Source organism: Astyanax mexicanus, unplaced genomic scaffold (genome assembly GCF_023375975.1).
Source record: "Astyanax mexicanus isolate ESR-SI-001 unplaced genomic scaffold, AstMex3_surface scaffold_31, whole genome shotgun sequence".
Taxonomy (NCBI): Eukaryota; Metazoa; Chordata; class Actinopteri; order Characiformes; family Acestrorhamphidae; genus Astyanax; species Astyanax mexicanus.
The window spans coordinates 7,109,963-7,135,307 of record NW_026040041.1 but is presented as its reverse complement, the minus strand read 5'-3'; the positions used below and the strand labels follow the sequence as shown (position 1 = coordinate 7,135,307).

The 25,345-nt window shown below is 36.5% G+C and overlaps 1 protein-coding gene across 12 annotated transcripts in view; it reads left to right on the top strand.

Annotated features, from left to right (window-relative positions):
* Positions 1-25,345, top strand: part of LOC111188855 (NACHT, LRR and PYD domains-containing protein 12-like) — an 859,751-nt gene that overhangs the window by 143,586 nt on the left and 690,820 nt on the right. For 7 of the 12 annotated variants that reach the window (XM_049472884.1, XM_049472885.1, XM_049472883.1 and 4 more), the window contains exon 1: positions 5,555-5,669. The exons of 4 other annotated variants lie outside the window; for them this stretch is intronic. In XM_049472884.1, coding sequence (XP_049328841.1) covers positions 5,602-5,669 — 68 coding nt within the window. In that variant the 5' untranslated portion in view covers positions 5,555-5,601. Of the gene's footprint in view, positions 1-85; positions 173-5,554; positions 5,670-25,345 lie in introns of those variants that run through there. One more of the 12 variants, XM_049472879.1, reaches the window with a different exon arrangement.

The window sequence follows — 25,345 nt, the reverse complement described above, 5'->3', positions numbered from 1 at the left end:
AGACTCAGAGAGAAGAACATTACATAACTTTAAAGAGGAAGTCAGTGTGTGAACTTGATAAGTGTGTGTGTATGTGTGTGTGTGTGTGTGTTTACAGGATTAGGTGAAAAAGGTCTAAAATGAGCTCCAAAATGAGTGTCTCTGGGGAACAGGACTCACAGGAAGCTGAGAGGTGAGAGAATAATGTGATTTTGGTGTAAAATAGGATTTTTCTCATGGTGTGTTCATGTGTTCGTCGACAGATGGTACTACACAGCACCTTATTCTGTATTTCCGGTCCACCTTAAAAACTCGCAATGCGGCCTAGTGGGACTTGACTGATCCAATCTCACACCTTATATTTACAACAACAACATTATTATTTTTATTATTATTATTATTATTATTATTATTATTATTATTATTATTATTATTATTATTATCAAAATAACAGGCAGAAAGGCATGGATTATAAGAAAAATAACAGTGATAATGTCCTGAATACCAAACTCTATATTTACAAACATTTTTATAAATGTTGTTTTGAAATATTTCGACTTTGTAAATCTGACCTATGAAAAGATTTAATGAGAAATAATGTAATCCAGTTACCTCCAGATTATCAAACAGCTCAAGTAAACAGAGCTAATGTACAGTCAGTAGCATGAACCACAATTTATGATAATCCTCTGAACATGGCATTAATGGAAATTATTGTATATTCTGCATGTTTCCAGTTACCCTGACTTCAAACCATCACTTCTGTTGAATGTGACTCCGTTATATGAAAACAGAGCAAAAAGACTGTCAGTAGCATGAGCTACATGAAATGTTAACTTTACGTTTTTTTATTCAGACCTCTGAATAAATATGACATTTAAATATTTAGTAATTACAAACATACATACATACATATAACATACTGTTTTTCTTTTGATTCTAATTCATCTAATTATAAATAATTGCCTGTTCTGCATCGTAGCAGCCCTAACTCGAGATTATTAAAGCCTATTAAAGTCTTTTAAAAGTGAATCTTCATCAATGATAATAAATGATAATAAAAATAAATCTAATAGACCATCAATAGCATGAACTGCAAGAAATATTTTTTTCCTTTTTGTTCATACTGTCTTTCATTCACTGAATAATTCATGCTACAAAATGCAAGAAATATATGATGCCCCAAATACAGATAATTGTAACTTTTTTCATAGCTAAAATTATTATGATAACAGATGGGGGGTGATGATTATACATTTTTTATTCTAATATTTGTATTTACATCTTTTATTATATATATATACACTGATCAAGCGTAACATTATGACCACTTCCTTGTTTCTACACCCATGTTGCATACTATTTGATCATTTGAAGTTAGTCCCCTTAAATACCAAGTTCAGAGTACATTACAGTAATGTTTATTTTTGTTAATAATAATAATAATAATAATAATAATAATAATAATAATAATAATAATAATAATAATAATACATTTTATTTATATAGCGCTTTTCAAAATTCTCAAAAACACTTTACAATCAAAGATAAGGCACTAAGTAAAAGGCAAAATTACAATAACAATAATAAGGGACACAGTATACAAATTGAACACAAAAATAATATAGGCAGTTTTACCTATGAGAATTTCTACAAAAAAAATACAAATGTAGTTTCTACAAGTTTTTAAATTACATTATAGGTTAAAGCTATTAACAGCATACTATATCTATTTTAAAGGGTTAGGGAGTTAGGGCAACTGGAAATGGACACCTATTGACAATTATTTCATTTCATTGAATATTTAGTAATGTCAAATTTAGATGGTCAAGATACAGGAAAGTAATATTTATTGTAGTTTTATCTGTTGACTGTCCATCAGCTCTTTTTCTGAACTGTTGTCTGTATTTATCTGAATCAGAATGTCAACATGACCACTACTAGGGTTGCCACCTTTTAGAATTTAAAAATAAGGGACGCTCCATGTCCACCACAGACCCAACACCTGTGGGGCGGGGCACCCGCAGCAGTGGTATGTTATATTTTGTGCTGGTGTTTTTATTGAAGGGGTAATCAAAAAAACAATACTTCAAACTTAAAGCTTGAAATGTTTTATTAGTATTGAACATTCTTTTCTTATAAAGTGCAGTTAATTAAATCTTAATTGAAATATGTTTATGTGCAACAACAAATGTTTAAAATATAAACTAAATATATTGAGAATGTAACTTTTTATGTGCATAGCTATAGAGACACTCTGTATTTATGTACACACATATATACAATTAATTAATTTATACACTTAATTAATATGCCATACCATATGTCTGTCTTTGTTTAAGAGCATAATGTAAAGTATTTCATGTATTGCTGAAAGCTTACATTTGTAATGTGTAACAGCATCCTGAATCATTTCTACATATCTGCTGTTTGTAACAAACCAAACCGTGTGAAAATCGGATAAAATTTATGGAGTTGTGATTATTATAGGTGTATTAAACTCCTTTCTTAGTGTAAATTAATGCACTGGGGGCGCAGGGTTGCCTCCTCCAATATGGCGGCCATGGCCTGGAGGCAGGGTATGCGGTGTCTAAGTGGGGGTACTATTACATGCAGCCTAATAATCCGTTATCAATCGGAATAGAGCATGTCCATGTAAACATCTCAATCGGAATAGAGTAGTCCGATTGAGGCCATTCCGATTACAAGTTCTATCCGATCGAACAAGGTGGATAATCCTTTAAATAATCCGATATAAAGAAGAATAACAACCTTGTAAACACCTGTACCTGATTACCTCCCCAATCGGAATGTTTAAGTACATCTGCGCATGTACCACAGCGTTTTAGAGACACTCTTAAAAATAAAAAAAACAGTTTGCTTCGAGATTAAAGTTCTAATATTAGGGGAGGAGATATTCTTAGTATTTTAGGTATATTTATTGCTTAAAGTGTAGTTTAGGAGCGGAGCAGAGGGAAACAAGCGCTCATGAGCTGTTACATATCACCATCAGTTATCTACATTTATAACCTGATGATTATTAATGCTGTTACAGTTACTGTACATAATATAGTGTTCAGATTTTCCCGTAGTAGCCTCCCATAAGAGCGCGCACTACTGCACGGAGATTTTCGTTCCTTTAAAAAAATATATATATAATAATAATAGTAATATTAATAGTAAACTGTATTTATAAAGCACTTTTCATACATTAAAATTCAGCTCAATGTTCTGTACATACAGAGAGGTAATAAGGAAAAAAAGGAAAAAAACACAGTAAACTATGTGACTATGATATTAAAATAAATCAGTTAAAATAAAAAGTAACAAAAATGTACATCAATACATATATCGATGTATAATAATACAAACACAAATTATTAAAAAAATATTTTTGAAACGCTTTTTGAAACTGTTTACTGATGCTTGCCTGATCTCAACTGGTAAACTGTTTCATTTCTATATATTTCTGTTTCACACTATATAAAATACACTGTATAAAATTATAATAGCTGGTCTAATATAATTATACTACAATGTTTTAGGATGTTTTTTTTTCTTTGGTCGCAAAACCCGATCTAAAGGCAGCCGAAATGTCTGTGCAGCATCGCGCGATTTCCCGTGAGGCTTCTCGTGGCTACTGAAAGAACACGGAAAATCTGCACACTGTGCGTGCCTCACTCTTAAACTGCAGCTCACGCAGTTACAGCTACATTTCATTCAAAATATTACCACTTTATTCTCGTAATATTACGATTTTAATTACGACTAGATAAAGGAGTGATTAATCAGTAATTGCCTGGATTTTTTAGATAAAGCTGTGCAGTATCTTTAGCAGACAGGAGAGCAGACGACGATAGAAAGCTCATTACAACCAGACGAGACCTGAGACTCGACTTGGATTCGTGAACATCTCAGATACCAACTGTAAACTCTGGAAACATAGCTAGTTATTCAGTTGCTGTTAGTCCTCTCACGCTGGCTGACATCACCTGATGCTCGTTGTCATGGTTACGAAACAATAAGCGATACCACACATGCGCGTCATGTTTGATCGGATTACTTATAACGTGCACATAAACGGAAAGTTTACTCAGACTATATATAAACTAAACAATTCTTATAAATAAAGTAAATAATACATTAATTCATACACAGAGATATATATTATTTAGTTTATGTAAATAAATATATAAGTATTTATATATATATATATATAAACTAAAAACATATAACAACAAACATGATACTACATATATAAACTAAATAATATAAATTATATAATATACAAATAATATTTATAATATCTATAAGTATTTATATATCTATAAACTACATAATACTACATATACTACATAATACATAATTGAATTTGGTTCACCAGCATTACAGAGTGCTATTCCTTGCCTGTGTTTTTTTCTCAGTGTACTACCTCCGGATTGTTTTGATAACTACTCTGATTTTTGTCTGCCTCTTGTTATTGGATTTCTTGTGTACGACCTGGACAGTTTTCTACTGCTCGATTTTTTGGCCTGTTCTCTGTTGTTGCCCTTCTGTGTATGATCTCTGGACTGTTCTCCATTTTTGGTATGCTCATCCTATCTGGCTTCACCGGTGTTGACCCTGCTTATATTGACTACTGAATTCTCTGTCTTATTTCATAAAACCAGTTTATTGTATCCACAAGTGTCTGAGTCCTGTCCAGACACATGGTACTAATAATAATGCACTTCAAATATCTCTATATATCCAGGATTAAAGTACTGTAAAATAAATGATACTGGACAGATATAATCTGTCTCTAGTAGATATATAATGGGAAATGAGAACAGTGTGAATTTTGCTTTTTACTTCAAAAATGTTGGCAATATCATTGTGTATGATATGATATGGCACACCCCTAATTGTTATTATTAAAAAAATATTGAAGATTTAGTGTAATAATGACCTTGTAAAAGCGATTTGTCAGTTTGGCCACAATTTTATAATCTATAATAGTTATATTATAGATTAGTTATAAAAGTTATAGAACCAGTTAAAGTTAAGCAGTTGTTACAAGATTGAGGTTCATGGTCTTTTAAGAGACATATGTGAAGTGCACTATATTTTGTTTAGATCAGTTTAACGGATGCAGCAGCAGTGTGTGATTAGGAGTGATTAAGGTTAGAAGGCTACTTCTCTCTCTCTCTCTCTCTCTCTCTCTCTATCTATCTATCTCTCACTCTCTCTCTGCTTCGTATTAGGCCAGTTGCAGTTTTCCTCTCTTTTTTGTCAAATATAGTTTTATTTTTGAGTGCTTCAGGGTGTTAATAAATGAAAGACATGCTGTGGAACTCAACCTGGACTCTTGTGACTCGCTCTGAAAGTAAATAAAGTAAAGTAGGTGTGGGTATCACCCTAGAGCAGTTAGCTTTAGCACCTATGGAACTACAGCTTCTTCTGGTTCCTCCACTGGGTTTAGCAGTGGAGGAAGAAGCTCTGGGTCTCGGTACATCACTGCACTTTATTAAAGATGTGCTCTGTGTTGGAGTTTCACTGTGTAAATGCTGGAGTTTTACTGTGTTTAATGTTAACAGAACTGAAACCCAGAGAGCAGCATCTCCAGAGCCCAGCTGTGTGTCTATGAAGAGTGACCGGTCCAAGGGGGAATCTCCTAATTTCAGCAGTGAAGCTGTGACTTCTGACCCAAAGTGAGAGAAACTTTAAAGCCTCAGAGAGTTTAATGTAAATTACCTTTATAATGCATATAACACACACACACACACACACACTCGCACACTCACACACACACTTACACACTGTGGTCCTATTTTAACGATCTATAGCGCACTAGTTAATTGCGCTTTGCGCAGTTGAATGTAGGGGCGTGTCCTCTGTCTTTGGTATGGTAAGGGCGCGAAAAATAGTGTGTGTGTGTGTGTGTGTGTTTTAATTCCCTTAATTATTCATGGGTGTATTACCTTTAAGAGTCAGGTGCACGCTGACTTCTGTTCGTTCCTATTTTAAAAGTGCACAGGAAATTGCGCCATCAGGCTGTGCAGATACACCAGCAGCTTAGGAAAGAGTAAAGTTATTTTATTCTTTATTCTGTTTATTGTTTATGTAAAAACTGGGTTTGCAACACTGAATATTAATCAAGCAATCGATTATTTACACTGGAGGGGGACCCTCATTTACAGTTTAAAAGGGATTAAAAATATAAATAATAGAAATAAAAACTGACATTTAAAAAAGTCAAAATACGACATTTTAAAAAGATCATACATTTTTAAATAAAAGTAAATAATTTATATCGTATGAATAAAATAAAAATAGCAGTGAAATTAAAGTAAAATGATAAGAATGATGAGTGATTATCAAATTTATACCAATAAACTAAGAACATGGAAATGATGGGGAATATATATATATATACATAAATATAAACTCATTAACAAAACTAATTTTAAACAATCACAGGCTTTCTGAGAGTGTGCAGAATAATAAAAGTTTCAGTTTCAGTTAGTTTCAGTTTCAAATCATTGAAACAGTTCATTAAAACCTCAACCTATCCTTTATATTTGACAATATTTGATTAACTTACAGGTCCTTACTTATTTTTATTTAACTGAACTGAGTTGTATATTGTTTTGCGCTGTTTCAGCTCCTCGCTGCGAAAGAGAGAATAAAAGAGAGAGAGAGAGAGAGATAGTCGCGGCGAATTTTGCCTGATTTCTCTTAATTATCAGTAAATATGTGGCTTTAATAGTGAGCTTATTGCATTTTCCTTATTTATTACGACGTTTTTTTTTTAGAAGACAGAGGTTATTCTGCCCGCAATGCCGCGCGCGCTGCAAGCTTTGCTTTGCATGCCTGACATGCGCTGGACGAGATTTTAACTAGCTAAATTAATATATTTAATAATTAAATACATTTGCCCTGGTAAAAACAAAGGAATGCTAACATTTAGCTTTATATTTCTGTGTATTTCAAATGTTTTAAGTTTTATATAATTGACGGGCAGCATCAGACGCCAGGATGACAATGCGCTTTATGTTTTCAGATTTAAAAGTGAATTTCAGTTACATAATAGCAAAGTGAAATAAAACAAATTTATGTTCAGTCAAAGTGCTTTTCTATTTTAATTTTCCATTTCAAAAACTCCAGCATTTGAGTGAGAATAAGCATCTGTTGAAATTCTTAAACAGCAGAATACATATATCTGCTGTTTTAAGCTACAGTTAAGTCTGTGTACCGAACAAAAATATAAATCCTTTTAACTGACAGAAATAAATATAACTAATAATAATTTATAGTTACTGTGCAGATTTTTAAGGCTTTGGGTAAGGTTTTTTTTTTACTGTGGTAAGGAAGTGATGGGGCCCTATCGTACACCCCGCGCAAGACGTGTAGCCTGGCGCGTTGCCATCGTACACCCGGTCAACAGTCTACGTTTACGCCTTGCGCACGCGTCATTAAAATAGCAATGAACTTCTGGAATATATCAAGGCTGATGGGCGTGGTGGTCTGGAAATGACGTGTGTTCAGGTAAATGTCTGGCATGTTTCTATCTTGGCGGCGGAAAAACGCGTTGCGGCATTGATCCTGTGAAAGGACATTGAAATTCAATGGTCAGTTGCGCATCAAAAACTGAATCACGATCACCCTGCGCCCTGAGCTCCAAAAAAAACCATACCATCACTTCCTTACCACAGTAAAAAAAAAACTTACCCAGAGGCTTTAGCAATTAACTCTAAAAATAAAATATACTTAAAAATCTGCATGACAGTTATAAGGACTTATATTTATGTTCAGTACGCAGACTTAATAACTGTAACTTAATTTCAGCAGACAGGCATTCTGCTGTTTGAGAATTTTAACAGATGCTTATTCTCACTCAAATGCTGGAGTTTTAGAAATAAAAAAATAAACATAATGGACAAATCGACTAAACATATTTTTTTTTATTTCACTTCGCCATTATTTAACTAAAATTCACTTTTATTATTATAGTTATTTATATATCTGAAAAATAAAGCACATTGTCACCTTGGCCTCTGGGGCTGTCCGTCAATTATATAAAACTTAAAACTTTTAAAATACACAGAAATATAAAGCTATATGTTAGCTTTCGTTTCTTATCACCAGGGCAAATTTATACAAATATTAAATATATTTGTATAAACGAAAATCTGGTTCGGTGTGCGTAGCGAATTTAGCAGCGCGCGCGGCGCGGGATTACCTCTGTTTTCTTAAAAAAAAGTATTTTAATAAATAAGGTCTTATCAAGTGTAGTGAAATTCATGGTATAAACTCACTATATTTATGGATAATTAGTCATAAGAAATCAGGCAAAATGCGCTGCGCCTCTCTCTCTCTCTCTCTCTCTCTCTTTCGCAGTGCGGAGCTGAATTCAGCGGGAAGCTGCAAAACTCAGTTTAGTTAAAGAAATTAAGATGAGTAAGGACCTGTAAGTTAATCAAATATTGTCAAATATAAAGGAGAGGTTGAGATTTTGGTGAGCTGTTTCAATGATTTGAAACTGAAACTAACTGAAACTGAAACTTTTATTATTTTGCGCACTATCAGAAAGCCTGTGATTGTTTTAAATTATTTTTTTAATACGTTTATATTTTATATTATTTATTTTTTAATTCATTTTAATTATTTAAATTCTTTTATTGATTAAATTATATTAAAAAAAACATTAAACATTTATATATTTTTCCCATGATTCCCATGTTCTTCGTTTACTCATATAAATTTTATAATTTTTTATCATTCTTATCATTTTACTTTATATTCACTACTATTATTTTTTTCTTTATAAGATATACATTCTTTATTTTTTATGTATCAATTTTTATGATATTTTAAAAATGTCCTATTTTTTCTTTTTTACGTATATATTTTAATTGTCTATAGTAAATGTCAGTTTTTATTTCTAATTTAAAAAAATATAAACAATAAACAGAATAAAGAATAAAATAACATTTCACTTCCCTTATTTCAGCTGCTTCCCTTATTTGAACAGCGTCTAGCAGTCAGTTTATGCGCTCTTAAAATAGGAATGAACAGAAGACAGAGCGCAGCTGCCTCTTAAAGGTGATGGATACAGACACACTGATTGGTTTGTTTCACAAACACACCCATGAATAATTAAGGGTATTGCCCTTTGCGCCGTTGGAGCTGGGCGTTGGAGCTGGAGTATTTTTCACGCCCTTACAAAAGCAAAGACACAGGACACGCCCCTAAATGCAAAGCGCAATTAACTAGTGCGCTATAGATCTTTAAATTAGGGCCCATGGGATCAATTGCCACCGCCAAGATAGAAACAAGCCAGAAATATACCTGAACACACCTCATTTCCAGACCACCACGCCCATCAGCATTAATATATTCCAGAAGTCCATTGCTGTTTTAAGGACGCGTGCGCAAGGCGTAAAAAACGACTTTTGACGGGGTGTCCGATGGCAACGCGCCAAGCTTCACGCCTTGCGCGGGGTGTACGATAGGGCCCTGTGTGTCTATGAAGAGTGACGTGTCCATGAGGGATCCTCCTGGGTTCAGCAGTGGAGGAGGAAGCTCTGGGTCTCGGTACATAAAATAAGATAATCCTTTATTAACCTCTTAACACGCCCTGGCCCGCCGGCGGGCCAGAAATCCGCATGAATTATTAAAATCATATTTGCTTGTGTTTATCTGAGTAACTGTAGGGTCAATATAGACAAGCTATATACCATTTAAAAGCTTAGAATCTCAGCTTTTCAGTCATCTAGGTCATTTTATCTTTACATATTCTCAAATATTAACTATTCCAGTGTTAATATACCTTGCAGACAAGATTTTAAGAAAAAAATATAGTTATGATATGAATATTCATATTTTTCATAACGACATAGTTTACCAAAGGGGGCTAAAATATACATCAAACGAACGGGCAGGCTCTCAGGATTACGGGGATATACGCCTTTCATCTCTAAAGTGTACCGTTACTGAGTTACAGGCAAAAGAGTAAGTTTTTTAAACTTCAGATTCATCTCATAGGAAACACTGGAGCAGCGCTCTGAGGAGCCCCTCACCCCGCCCTCGCGGCTCAGACCCAAACAACGGCACTCACCCCATTCAGCAGAGTGAGAGCTTCAATCCGATACCAAACTCGACCTGATACTCCTCTCCAGTCTGTAGAAATCCTCAGGAAAGCGTAAAGAGTGCTCCCAAAAAGCGGCGGATCATCTTATTAATGCCTTCACTAATTAATTCGTATAAACGGAACCGTATGTCCGATCGCTACCGGTCCAAAACTTCCTGAATCCTCAGAACCTTACCTAGCGACTGTGTCGTCACTCAGGCCTCTCGGCCAATCAGAGGCGGAGAAATGGAGTCAGGAGCGGCGATAGGCCGAATTTAACCGCTGTCGTCAGGCTCTGACCAGTCAAAGAGAGTCTTCTGCGAGACTTCACACTTCTGGCTTATTCTATGGCCACACACACACACACACACACACACACACACGCACTCACACACACTCACACACACACACACACTCACACACACACACACACACACACACACACTGGTTGCTCTTAATTCTGTTCGTTTGCACTGATTTCTCCACAGCACAATGTTCTAAATTCGCTAAACAAGCTCACAGAGAAAAAACTTTATCCAGTGTTTGACCCTGGCATTTGAACGAGTGTGTGTGATGAAATGTGAACACAGCGTGAATGCTTTGAACTTTACACATAGATTTGGATATATAATGTTCAATACAAAAGACAAAGTAAAACCTTTGGCTGTAGATTTAAATGTATGAGTCTCATGCAGATGTATATTAGGCAATTTGTTTGTTTTTTTTCACAAAAAAAATCATAAGGGTGACATGTTTATTTAATGATTCAGATACGTTTATTAAACCGGTGCACATTTTTACATTACATTTATGTTAAAATAAATGAAAATTTTAATTTTAATGAAAATAACAACTATTAAATATGAAAATACAATGAAGTCCCAAGAATGTCACTGGAGGAATGCAGTGCTGAGGTGCTCTCGTGCTTTGCACGAAGATGTCTCAGCATTGAGATAAATTCCAACTCCTGGGAACAGAGCTGACACCTCTCCTTTAAAATATCAATCATTTCATTAGAATAACACATTATACAGTTAGTGTTAATTAACATAAGAATTTTTAATATATTTAGTGCTTAACCTATTTCTTGCTATTTTCACAAAATGTTCCTAAGCAATGGAAGGCTTGGTTGAGGTAGAAGTGCTGTAACATTCCATTTTGTTTGCGAGGTCAATAATGATACTGTTCAACACAAACGGGCCATCAAGAGCTTCACTGTTTTATTAGGCAGGCAGTGAGACATGAGATAGCGCCAAACCTTTGAACCAGTCTCGCCCATTTCTGGTGGTTCATTGACGTGTTCAAAGCTTCAAACGTCATAGTCATCAAAATGAATGGGAATGAATGGAACGGCTAAAAACACAAATGAAAAATACCCTATCCACTTGGATGTTTAGGTTTATTTTAATAGATAGAGACAGAGTATCCATGATTGGGAGAAGGCTTGGGAGAGTGTATTGTGGTCAGATAAAAATAAAATTGAGCTCTTGAGCATGAACTTGACTCAATACTGGATTTTACCCCAAATATTTCATTCCCTTGATAAAACATGGAGGGCAACAAAGATGTAGATATTAGTCACGTTTTGCTTGATATTAGTATTAGTCACATAAGTAATGTTTTGCTTGAGGATCAATTACTTATTTAACCTATTTAAATGCAAATTAAATATCCTTTATTTTATGTTTTTTTTTTTCAGATTATTGTTGACATTCTGTCACTCTCTGTAAAAATAAACCTACTTGCAAAATCCGCAGGGGATCAAATAATTTACTTTCCCTGCTGTACATCCAGGGTTGGGAAGAATCTGTTCTATTACAATACATTAATACAATAGTAATTACTTTTTAATAAATTAGAATAAACGTAAAACATATTTTGATCAATCACTCTGGAAAACTATTCCGCTTTAAGAAACATTTGGAAATCTATCAGTTTAATGCAGATTTTCTCTAAATTTCTCTAAAGAAATTCTTCTCTAAATCTTCTTGCACTCTTTGCTCCTAGATCAGTTTATTTTTATTCTTGTAGATCACAGTGTGGATTTTCTATTTGTCCACAGAGAGAAGAAAATTCACTTCAGCAGGGAAAAACTGGACCATATATTCAAGGTAAGTCCTAAACCATAGACATGACTGAAATCTTCCTGACTTCTTCCAGTTATTGTATTGTTTTTTGTTCTCAGTTTTCATTACTTGTTTATGCTTATTATTATATTGTCCTATAACTTTATTTTAACATTGTTCGGTATTATGTCTTAAATATATTTTATATAATCCACTGTTATTTGTTTTAATTCTGTTTTAGGTGTCATATTTTGTATTGTCACGTCCTTGCCCTGTCCCTCATCAGCCTCCATGTTTTTCCCCTCCTTTGTTTGTTTCCAAAGCCATGTGCTCAGAGCACATGCTCTCCCCTTGTCTCCACCCATGCTGTTACGGTGTTTTCTGTTTTGTAATTTAGTCTATGTCAATTCCAGTAGTCCTGTCTCTTAATGTATCTTGTTTTGAGTTTAGTTTTTGTTTGTTTGTTTACTTGCAAACAAATATTACCTGCGTTTACGTCTGCCTCACGTCCGTCCTGCTGCTGCAAACCTGACATGTAGTTTGCATTACTTTTTTGTAGGGGTGAAACGATTACTCGAGTAATTCAATTTACGCGATTAAAAAAATTGATCGAGTAATATTCTTTGCCTCGAGCAATAGTTCATTTAATTTAAAAAACTCAGCGTGCGGTAATTTGCACTTTTAATGTGACAACGTGCTTAGCGTTACGTCACCCGCGCACAGGAAGAAGCAGGAGGCAGCGGAGGTTTTAGTTGAGAAGAGGGTATTTTGAAGCAGCCAGGGAAAAGAGCGACAACTTACAAGGAAAAAGGGCAATAATAACAGAGCATTTTAGGCTGGACAGCGTGTGTTCGCTCTTGCCTCCCACAACAGCAGGTTTAATGCTGAACCGTCTCAGCCGAGGACAGGTTAGAGGTGGAGCCAAGAGAAGGTTAATATAATATATTAACTTATCAGTGAGATTAACATTAATGTACCTTATACCTTATAAGAAATCCTTGTTGAAAATAATTTAACTTCCTGTATTAAAGAACTAATTATTAATGATTATTATTCCTATATTTATTTATATTTGTGTTTGTAGTTTGGAAATGTATGTTGTGGATTTAAAAATTTAACTTCAATTGGTAATTCATTATTAAGTGAAATGTCTTGTTTTCCCTTGTGAATTTTTAATTACTCTTTAAGCAATTAAAAATGTTTTATCCGAGTACTCGATTAATCGAATCGATTTTTCAGTAGAGTACTCGATTACTAAAGTAATCGATAGCTGCAGCCCTACTTTTTTGTCTGTTAATTATAATTTCTTATAACTTTCTTTTAAACTTGTTCCACATTGAGTTTTTTAAATCTTTCTGTAAAGCACTTTAAATTGCCTCTGTGTGTGAAAGGTGCTATACGAATAAACCTGCCTTGCCTTATTTCTCAGATTAATGCCATTTCAAACTTTTCATAATTTGCTAATAATGAAAAATGTATTCATATTCACATTCTGATGATCAGACTCAGATCAGTGTCTCTCTGATGTTGTTCAGATTGTTCTGTATTTAGATCATCTCTCTCTGTACTTTAGTGCTTTAGTGCTCCTCTCCTTTTTGTTCTTAATCAGGAGCTGCAGCAGAAGTTTATCTCTCTAGTGAAGAACGAGCTGAACACATTCAAGAAGCTCCTGAGTCCAGTTTACCCAGCATGCTCTGATGGATGATCAGAGCGAGGGGGTGCTGAAGATCACACTGCACATCCTGAGGAAGATGAAGGAGAAAGACCTCGCCAACACACTAGAGAGCAGTAAGAGTTCTGGGTCCTGACCACGGATACCAACCTGAGTGCTAATCTCTTTCCTTAGAGAAGTCCTGCATTTTAATATAAATAAAAACAATGAATCATAAGATAATGTATCACAGCATCAGCTGTAGTCTTTAAAACAAACACATACTGATTTTAACTCGACAACTGCTACAAAAACACTGTACTATAATCATTAATATTAATTCATTATTTATTATTTATTCACACTGCATTTATTATTTCAGTTACTTTTTACTGGGGTATTTAATGCATGATCACAGCTGATTTCATGTTCCTTATTGTCTTCCTCTGTTCTCAGAATTGGCCCCGGTGTGTCAGCAAAAGCTCAAATCCAAAATGAGGGAAAAATATCAGAACATTAATCAAGGAATCCCAAATCCTGGAACCTCAACCCTTCTGAATGAGATCTACACAGAGCTGTACATCACAGAAGGAGGGAGTGGAGAGGTCAATAATGAACATGAGGTCAGACAGATTGAAGCAGCATCCAGGAGACCAGCAACACAGGAGACACCCATCAAATGTAACGACCTCTTTAAAGACCAGTCCATCAGAACTGTGCTGACTAAAGGAGTTGCTGGAATTGGAAAAACTGTCTCTGTGCAGAAGTTCATTCTGGACTGGACTGAAGGAAAGGCCAATCAGGATGTTCCCTTCATATTTCCACTTCCTTTTAGAGAGCTGAATCTGATGAAAACTGAAAAGCTCAGTCTGGTGGATCTTCTTCATCAGTTTTTCAAAGACACAAAGTACTTAAAAAAGAGAGATTATCATCGTTACAAAGTCATGTTCATCTTTTATGGTCTGGATGAATGTCGGCTTCCTCTAGATTTCCAGAACAATAAGAGAGTATCTGATGTAACACAGTCAGCCTCAGTGGATGTGCTGCTGACTAACCTCATCCAGGGGAACCTGCTTCCCTCTGCTCTCCTATGGATAACTACTCGACCAGCAGCAGCCAATCAGATCCCTCCTGACTGTATTGATCAGGTAACAGAGGTACGAGGGTTCAGTGACCCTCAGAAAGAGGAATACTTCAGGAAAAGGATCAGAGATCAGAGCCTTGCTGAAAGAATCATTACACACATGAAGTCCTCCAGAAGCCTCTACATCATGTGCCACATCCCAGTCTTCTGCTGGATCTCAGCCACTGTTCTAGAGAGGATGTTGGGTGAAGCAGAGGGAGGAGAGATCCCCAAGACTCTGACTCAAATGTTCACACACTTCCTTATCTTTCAGATCAAACACCGCAGCCAGAAGTACCAAAGAAAAAGTGATGTTGATCTTGACCAGACTAGAGAGATTATTCTGACTCTGGGAAAACTGGCTTTCCAACAGCTGGAGAAAGGAAACCTGGTCTTCTATGAGGAAGATCTGAGAGAGTGCAGCATTGATGTCAGAGAAGTGTCAGTGTACTCAGGAGTGTGCACCCAGATCTTCAGACAGGAGTTTGGACTTCACCTGGGGAAGGTTTTCAGCTTTGTGCATCTGAGTGTTCAGGAGTTTCTGGCTGCTTTATATGCGTTTCTGTCCTTCATCTCCAACAACAGAAATATGCTGCAACAGAAACACAGTGGATTATTTGGTTTCTCCAAAAAAGGAACAATGTCTGACTTCCTGAAGAGAGCCGTGGACAAGGCCTTACAGAGTGAGAACGGACACCTGGACCTTTTCCTCCGATTCCTTCTGGGTCTCTCACTGGAGTCCAATCAGACTCTCTTACGAGGTCTTCTGATACAGACAGAGAACATCTCTCACAGCAAAGAGGAAGTAGTGGAGTACATCAAGCAGAAGATCAGGGAGAATCCCTCTCCAGAGAAAACTATCAGTCTGTTCCACTGTCTGAATGAACTGAATGATCATTCTCTAGTGCAGGAAGTCCAGAAATACTTGAACAGAGGACGTTCCAGTGATCTCAGTGGAGTTACCCTCTCTTCTGCTCAGTGGTCAGCTGTGGCGTTTGTGATGCTGAATTCAGAAGAGGAGCTGGATGAGTTTGACCTGAGCAAATTTCAGAGATCAGAAGAATGTCTTCTGAGGCTGCTGCCAGTGGTGAAAGCATCCAGAAAGGTTAAGTGAGTAATTTCATTATTCAGTGTATAATCTGTGCTGTTTTATATTTTGTAATATTCATTAGTCTCTGTTTTATTGATGATTTGTTGAAAAACTAAACAATTTAATAAATAACAAATCAACTAGTTCAGAACGTGAGAGAAGAACAAGCCAGTTCTATGAGTATTTTCCAAAGAGCTTTACAAAACAAAACTAAACAAACAAATTCAAAGACCGTCTTTGGTGATTTCACCTCTGAAATGCCTCAATCAAAACACAAACATTGTTTCAGTTCTGCCAAGTATATATAAATAATTCACTATTATGCCATTATACATTATACATATATATTGTACATATTCTGAAATTTAAACGAATAATCCATATTTATGCTAAAACCTATTATAAAAAAAATACTTCTAAAAGGTGTACACACAAAAAAATAATTTGTTCCATAATCCAATCACTCACTCAATCACCCAACCTGGTCTAATTCAAAGTTAGTATGTATTTTTCAGGGTATCTTCTCACACTGAACAATGAAATGTAATTTATCCGGCAGATATTGAAGGATCTCATGCACCTCAAAAAACAGAGGGGACTTTGGCCCTTCCAATAAAGGTGATCAGTGTTCTTAGCCCAGTCCAGTTTGTTTTCATTGTACACTCCCAGATATCTGTAATCCTCCGCAGTGTCCAGACTGATTATCAGTGCCTTGTTCCTCCTCAGATTCACCATCAGTTCCTTAGTCTTTGTCACATTGATCTGCAGATTGTTCAGCTCGCACCATGTGACAGTCATTCACCGTCGCCCTGTACTCATCCTCCTCACCCCTACTGATACATCCAACAATTGCAGGGTCTTCAGAAAACTTCTGGGGTCTGTACAGATAGTCTACAATCTAGGATACGAGGGAGGCGTCTACTTCCTTTGCATTTAACAGCATACAACAGGTCGAATGCTGTTAAATGCAGTGAAGAAGTTGAAAACCATGGGCGCCGAGTGGTCCAAGGCGCTGCCACTATGAGCAGGAGGTCGCAGGTTCAAACCCCAGCTCATGCAGCTTTGCCGTCAGAGGGAGCAAAATTGGCCCTGCTCCCTCTGGGTGGGTAGATGGCGCTCTCTCCCCACATCACTTCTAGGGTGATGTCTGCAGCACAGGGCGTCTGTGAGCTGATGTTCTGGAGCCGAGTCGCTGTGCTTTCCTCCAAGCGCGCTGGCTGCTCGGCAATGCTGCATCAGCAGCAGCTCAAAAAGAAGAGCAGAGCAGAGGGCGGCAGCGGCGTGGCACTGTTCCCCAGGGAGACTCCAAATCCCAGAGTTCCAGGAGGTAATCAGGTCCAACCATCCACACCTGCTGGTTCCTCTATATAAGGCTGAACTTCCTGCTTGCCTTTGTCACACCTTTTTGCGTGCTGACCGGTATGGTATTCTTCTGACAACGGCAACGGCAAAGACAAAGACAAAGACCACACCCAAGGCAAAGGCAAAGACAAAGGCAAAGACTACTGCAAAGACAAAGACAAAGGCAAAGCAAAGTCCAGTCAAGTCCAGTCCAGTCCAGTCCAGTCCAGTCCAGTCCAGTCAAGTTCAGTCAAGCCAAGTCCAGCCAAGTAAAGCCCAATCAAGTCAAGACCAGCCAAGGCAAAACAAACAGCCTTCTAAGCCTTAGACAAAGGGCTGGCAATAAAATTGGTAGAGTGGAATTGTTCACCACCTACCTGAAAAGAAAGAAAAGTGAATTTAAGTTTATTTGGTTTTTGGGAAGAGTTTTTTAGTTTGAGCCACACCGCATGGTGTCTCCTTTGTTTGTTTTCCCGCCTTTTTCTTGTATTGCTTTTAAGGGCGTAATTCCAGCCCTCACCTGCACTCTCCTGGTGGTGCAGTGATAGAGTGTTGGACTAGTAACCCAGAGATTGCTGGTTCGAACCCAGGTCTGGGCAGTTGCAAAATCACTTGCAAAAACACGTAAAAGTAATACAGCCTAATATATAATATACAAATAAATAAATATACATATATAAATAATTAAATATAAATAAATAAAACCTTGTTTTCACGGGTTTTCCTCTCTGCGCTTGGGTCCGATCCCTGACCGTCCCGTTACAGTATCGGAGGAAGCATGTGCTAGTCTTCACCCTCCTGGTGTGTTGTGGCATTGCTAGTGATAGGGGGAGTCCTAATGAGTGGGTTGGGTAATTGGCCGTGTAAATTGGGGAGAAAAATGGGAAAAATTAGAAATAAAATAAAAAAAAAGAAGTTGAAAACCATGACAGTGCTGACTGGTCTGTCTAGGTGAGCATAAACTCAGGTTGATGATGGCATCCTCAACTCCCAGTAAGGGCTGAAAGGGGAATTAAAGGGGGTCCAGAAGTGGTTGGACCATTGGTCAGAGCTGATCCATTATCATCCAGCAAGTCCAATGTTCTTTCCTCTCTGGTAGGACAGTCCACATACTAAGTGAGTGTGGTAGTGCTTTAACTATTGTGACGTGGTTAGAGTCACCTGATACGGCATTAACAGCACTCGGGTGATGAGTTTGAAGACGTGTATATATGTATAAATTATGTTATGTATAAATGATGTTATTGTATAAATAACATCACCTGCCGATGTTAGGTTGGCAGAGGAAGGAACATAAACAGCCACAAGAAGTACATGGGAAAACTCCCTCTGTAAATAATATGGCGTCCAATAATAAGAATCCAACAGTCAGCAGCTCAGTGTTCAGACAACACACACGTTCCTTGATGCAAATGTGTCCAGGGTCTCTACCTCGATTTCCCTGTGTGCTGTTATGTTTCTCCTCTGCATCTCCTGTGTTTCCGTCTCCAAAGATCTTCTGGGAAGTTAGTTGTCCTGGTCATCATGCCGGCCGGCTTCAGCGTGATCCAGCTGATCCCAGGTGTAAACAAAGCAGCCTTGCTGTGCAGCAGTGGACCAGAAGAGTGAAAGTAGCACTTTTATGGTGAAAAACAAACCAAAACTCTCTCTACTAGCATGATTTGAGAGGGCACAACTTCACTAAGTTGCCTTGTCGAAATTATATTGGAAAGATAAACAATAATAAAAAGAAGCAACAAATATGGAGAGAAACTACCGTAATTTCATTTATTCAGGAAAAACTACTATTCAAACTAACCTGGCCCTAAACGTAATAATGTGGTTGTGTCACCCTTGGCGGCAACAACTGAAATCAAGAGTTTGTGATAACTGTCAATTAGTCTTTCACATTTCTGTGGAGGAGTTTTGGCTCTTCTTTACAGAATTGTTTTAATTCAGCCACATTGGAGGGATTTTGGGACACTGTGGTTCTCTGGAGTCCCAATGCCTTTTAAATGACTTTGTAACCTTTTCCAGACTGATAGATGATCAAAGACTTTGTTTTCTTATCTGTTTTTGAATTTTTTCAGCTTGGGGCATGATGTGCTGCTTTTTGAGATATTTCATCTGCTTCATGTTGTCAGACAGGTTCTGTTTAACTGACTGACACTAAACAGGCATGGTTGTGGCTAGTAGTGAAATTCATTTCACTAAATTAAGTTAATCACAGTTAACTCATATTAAAGTTTTTTTTAATTAATAAAATAATAAATAATAATGATAGAGGCAGCTGTGTGTGTTGTGTGTGTTTGTTAGGGAGGACTTTATTGGTATATTTATGCATATTTTTATTTTAATCCAATAATTAAATCCAATAATCAAATAATAATAATAATAAGAAGAAGAAGAAGAAGAAGAAGAAGAAGAATGATGTGATGGTGATGAATATATTCACCCTAAGGGTTTATTTCCTAGACGTTTGTTAAATGAACAGACTTGTATTTCTATCATGGAATACATTGAGTGATATATAATCTTCTCAAAAATATACTAATACACCTCCTTCCTAAGGGGTGTGTGTGTTTATAAATCAGTGTTTCTAATGGATTATCATTTCTCTCTCAGGTTGGCTGGGTGTAATCTATCAGATGAAAGCTGTGCAGATCTGGCCTCAGCTCTCAGCTCAAACTCCTCAACTCTCAGAGAACTGAACCTGAGTCATAATAACCTGCAGGATTCAGGAGTGAAGCTGCTCTCTGCTGGACTGAAGAATCCACACTGTAAACTGGAGAAACTGGAGTAAGATCATCAAAATACAACAAGCAGAGCATTTCACCTTTACACACACACACACACACACATAATCTCTTGAGAAATTAAATTAACCAGGTGTTTTTGTTGGGAAAAATGGTTTACCTTATACTTTCTAAAGTTTGGACATTTTTTAGCTGTAATGTTTATCATATTTATTGATCATCCTCATCCAATTAAATAATGAGAAATATATATTTAAATGTTGCAAAACTAAAAGTTTTTGGAGATGTAGCCATGGGATAACCACTCTATTAACAACGAAACTGTAAGATGTTTTGTAAGAAAAGTTTTCTTAGTTACAGTGAAGGAGAGATAAACTTAAGTATGTACACTCTTGAAAAAATAATTGGTGCACTTCAGTTAAAATAAGATAAAATACAACAGTTACTATTCATATCGTCACAATGATGAAATAGCTTTAAACTAAAAAAGTAATAAATAGAAAAAATACTGAAACTAATGAAAACTGACATTGCTTTTGAATGTTTCAACAGGATAATTAAAAAACTAAACTAATAAAATTAGCCCTGACCATGTGCGCATAAATATAGTCACAACTTTCCACTTTAAAATAATAAATAATATTATTCTCATTTCACCCTCATAATGAGAAATAAACACACTGATTAGATTTAATATGATTTATATATTGGTATCATTTTTCTCAGGGCTCAGAAGTGTAGTTTTGAAGTATGATACAATTATTTAATTAGTAAATATTCCTGCATTACTGCATTTTCTCTGCTGTTCTACACTGAACATGAACTGATCTCTACTAGAAAGGTGATGGAACCTATCCTTTATATTCCTATAGGCTATAAGAACCATGTCAGTAGAGAATGTTTATCAGAAGTACATGCATGTCTGTTTATCTGAATTTAAGTTCAGTGTTAGTTTTACCTGCAGTGTGTGAGATTCAGCTAAATGAATGATCATGTCTTGCTTTAATAATTACTGAAATAATCACTAAAAATGATCTGTTAACAATTAATCATATACCGTATTTTTTGCACTATTAGGCGCACTGTATTGTAAGGCGCACAGTGTACAGTCTATTTTCAGTCTATTTCCATACATAAGGTGCAACTAATTATAATTCATTAAGTGAAATAAAAGTCAGATAAGTATTACTCTGTGAGGCAAATAAGGCCTTCTCTTTAAAAGACTGACAAAAATAATAACACAATTTAATTAGACATAAAATGGAAATTAACTAACCAAAACTAAACTCAGAATACTAACAAAAATGACAAAAATATTTCTAAAGATAAAAATGAAAAACTCTGCACAACAGGAGAAAACAATAAAGCAATATTACCAAAAGAAACACAAATAACTCATCCGTGTGTGTTTAATGAGCGGGGGTGTTCACATGCCGGGCACACCTATAGGACTGGTTTTTGAAATTAACCTTGACAACATTCAATCATCAGTCAGTGGAGCACCTGTGTTTTCAGCCGCCAAGATAGAAACACACCAGATGTTTACCTTAACACACCTCACTTCCAGACCACCACGCCCATCAGTGTAGATTTATTACTGATCTCTGACACTATTTTAACAGAGCAGGAGCTTAGCGTAAAAATAGACTGTCGTTGTGGTGTAAGGTAGCAACGAGCATGGTGACGCACCTTGAGCAGTGTGTACTGTAGGGCCCTAATAGTGTAAAATTTAACACGTACAGTGTTGATTTAACACTGGTGAATTTACTGTGTATTTGTCTTCTTTTTACAAAATAAAGAAATATAAAAACAAAACAAAAAAATGAACAAAACCAACAATTTAACAGCCACTAAAATGGTACAAATCTAAAAAAAAAAAACAACTACAATGTGATACACAACAAAGCTCCGTTTACCACATAAAATCAGTGCATTGAGTGAATCAAAAGTCACATAACTTTATTCAACTCATTCACAATAACTAATTCACAATAATTCTGAGCAATAACTCATTCACAATAACTTTGAACAATAACTAATTCACAATAACTCTGAGCAATAACTCATTGAAAATATCTCAGAAAAAACACCCCACCCCACAAGGAAAAGCACCCCCTCTCGGGAACATGCACACACTGTCTTCTTGGCTTTAACTTTTTTTACATATAGGCACCAAAAATGGAAATACCCAAGATAGTGTTGTAAGCTACGCTAAGTCGTAAGAGAAATATAACTGAATAATAAATACACTGTATAAAAAAACGTTACCTACATCCCTCCCGAGCGCCAGAGAGGGGGTTGTGCCGAAAGCAGCTCCCCTCCATGAAAAGCGTAATGCTGAGAAATGTACTGTATTCTGGGAATTGTATTGTGGGTGTGTAGTCACCTAGGTGCTGCTCGTTAAGATCTCTCTTGCACCCATTTATGTTGTTTCAGCACAGGTACTCGTTTTATTTTTGAATTATTACCAAGCAGGCTACAATAAATGCCCAGTACTTCACTTTAAACCAGTTTTTGCTCATTTTTGTTCTACACAATAGATATATTTTCTTGATGTATGTTAAATAAACAGGATTGTATATATATATATATATGGAATAAATCATAATTTTCTCAAAATATAAGAATACACCTCCTTTCTAAGGAGAGTGATTGTTTATATGTCAGTAATTCTAATGGATTATCATTTCTCTCTCAGGCTGTATGGGTGTAATTTATCAGAGAAAAGCTGTGCAGATCTGGCCTCAGCTCTCAGCTCAAACTCCTCAACTCTGAGAGAACTGGACCTGAGTAATAATGAACTGCAGGATTCAGGAGTGAAGCTGCTCTCTGCTGGACTGAAGAATCCACACTGTAAACTGAAGAAACTTGGGTAAGGTCATCAAAATCCAACAAAATAGCATCTCACATTCACAGGACGTCCTCCATCAGTTGATAAAGCTACTCTCAGCACAGATTTAAAATCTGAAACTTTCATTCCTGTCTGCTTTATACCTGATCTGTAGATCATGATCTCACTGAATTCAGAGACAGAGCTGACTAGCTGTAAATCCACATTGTTACCAGATCAGGCAAAATTAAAGAAATCAAGAGCTTCAGCTTTCTGAATGTAGCTGATGACTCCATCACAAATCACCTTTAATCATAACTGTGTTATAACTGTGTTTTATCATGTGTTTGAATCTAGTAGTTTCTGTAACACTACTAGATTATTTGTCTTTGATTTTACAGATCCTGTATTCAGGATCTCCTGCATATTGATAGTTTCTCCCTGACAGCAACAAATAATGTACAGTATCCCACAAATCAGTATATTGAGCTGCTCATGCACATTTTTGGGCAGCAGAGAGAGCAAGTGATGAGCATTCAGGTCTCTTCTTGAGCTCAGTAGAACTATCAGTGTTCTCTGTGGGTGGAATTTACACTGCTCTCTTTGGCAGTGTTTAATGTAGTTCTACAGGTCAATAGCAGAGGGTTGGAATGCAGGGTATATAAAATCCAATACTAATGCCTGTCTTACCCTGTGTTTGTCTATATGATGTTAATGACTGTAAGACATGTTAATATACGTTTACAGGTCTGATTCTTTCACAGGTATAGTTAACCTCTTACTGCAGAAGCGCCCTCTAGCGGGCCTGCTGGCGGGCCCGTTCTGACTATGTAAAGTAGAATGCTTAAAAGCGTAAAAACTTTACGCACCGACCAACTAACCCACTCATATTCTTTAGTACTACTTTAACTACCTGTATGCAAATTTTCAGCCATCTACATGAAACCAGTCGCCAGAAATCCAACTGAAAACAGCCTGTTTTTTCACATTGTTTACATGGGGAACACGCCTCCCCAACAAAATAGCCTTATAAAATATTATTATTACGTAAAATGACATCAGATTATATTATAGAAAATTCACTTACTATCACAGCATCCACAGTACAGCTCTGAAATGCAGATAAAATATCCATAAAGTCCTTTATTCGCCTGCTCACTTCTCTTCACAAACATGCGTTTATTTTCAGTGCAACCGCAATGTAATATTCTCAAGCTCCTAGCGACCACACAATGTAATGTTTTCACGTAAAGTTGTACGTGAATACAAAGCTAAGGATGTCGTCTTCTAGATTCTGTGGTTTTTATTGGTCCACAAACAACAAATTTTTCTTGAGTGATCGTCTATTTAGCCAATGGCGTAAACGCTGAATCACGTTGGTGTTCAGGGGTGTCCAATCAAATCAGGTCATAGCCTTTCTCCAATGGTCATTGTGCTATATGTAAAACTTAAGATATCCAGTGTGATAACATAGTAGTGCAAATCACATGAAAAGGAGCAAAAACATGGATCTGCAGTAAAGGGTTAAGCTTATTTATACTTGTTCCTACACCATTTATAGGAGCTAGTGGGGGTTGGGTGTATGGGGGTGGTCACTCCTAGTGTCACTCCTAGTGTGTGAATATAACTGTACACTCATATGTTGTACTTTTCACTCCTTCTCTCTGCAGGCTGAATTACTGCAGTATTACAGAAGAAGGCTGTGCTGCTTTAGCTTCAGCTCTGAAATCAAACCCCTCACACCTGAGAGTGCTGGATCTGAGATCCAATGAACCAGGAGAGTCAGGAGAGAAGCTGCTCTCTGATCTACAGAAGGATCCTCACTTTAAACTGGAGACACTAATGTGAGTTACTGAATTACTGTCTCTGAAACAAGCACTTAATTGATTGTCACCTACAGTGTTTTAGAGTTGGGTTTAAGTTAACATGTTATGGTAATATTGTATACAGTGGACTGGTAGAACTCTACCCAAAATGCACCAATTAATGGTGATTTTTGATTTGATGAAATAAAAACAGTATGTTTGGGTTATAACTGAGTTCATGGTTGGGCAGTGTTGCTAAGCTACCATTGTTTGTAGCTGAGAGTCAGGTGGGTTACATCACTGCATGGCCAAGAACTTCCTGTTTTTAAAGGGAGGAGGTGTTTGATTGACCTGCAGAACAAACCAGATCAGAGCGTTATTTTAGTGACGTTTAGGGTGAAAACAGACCTGTGTGAAACAGAGTGTGTTACTGTGGTTCACAGTCACTGGAAATATTGTATCAACTTCAATCAAACCTGTTTAACTTTTAAACACAGAATGAACATCACAGCCTTTTCTCAGTGCAGTAAGAATATTGCAGTGAACCAAGCGGGAGGGGCAAGGGGTGAACACATGTCTAAAACTGTCTGGCGATATAAGGGACAGCTATGGGG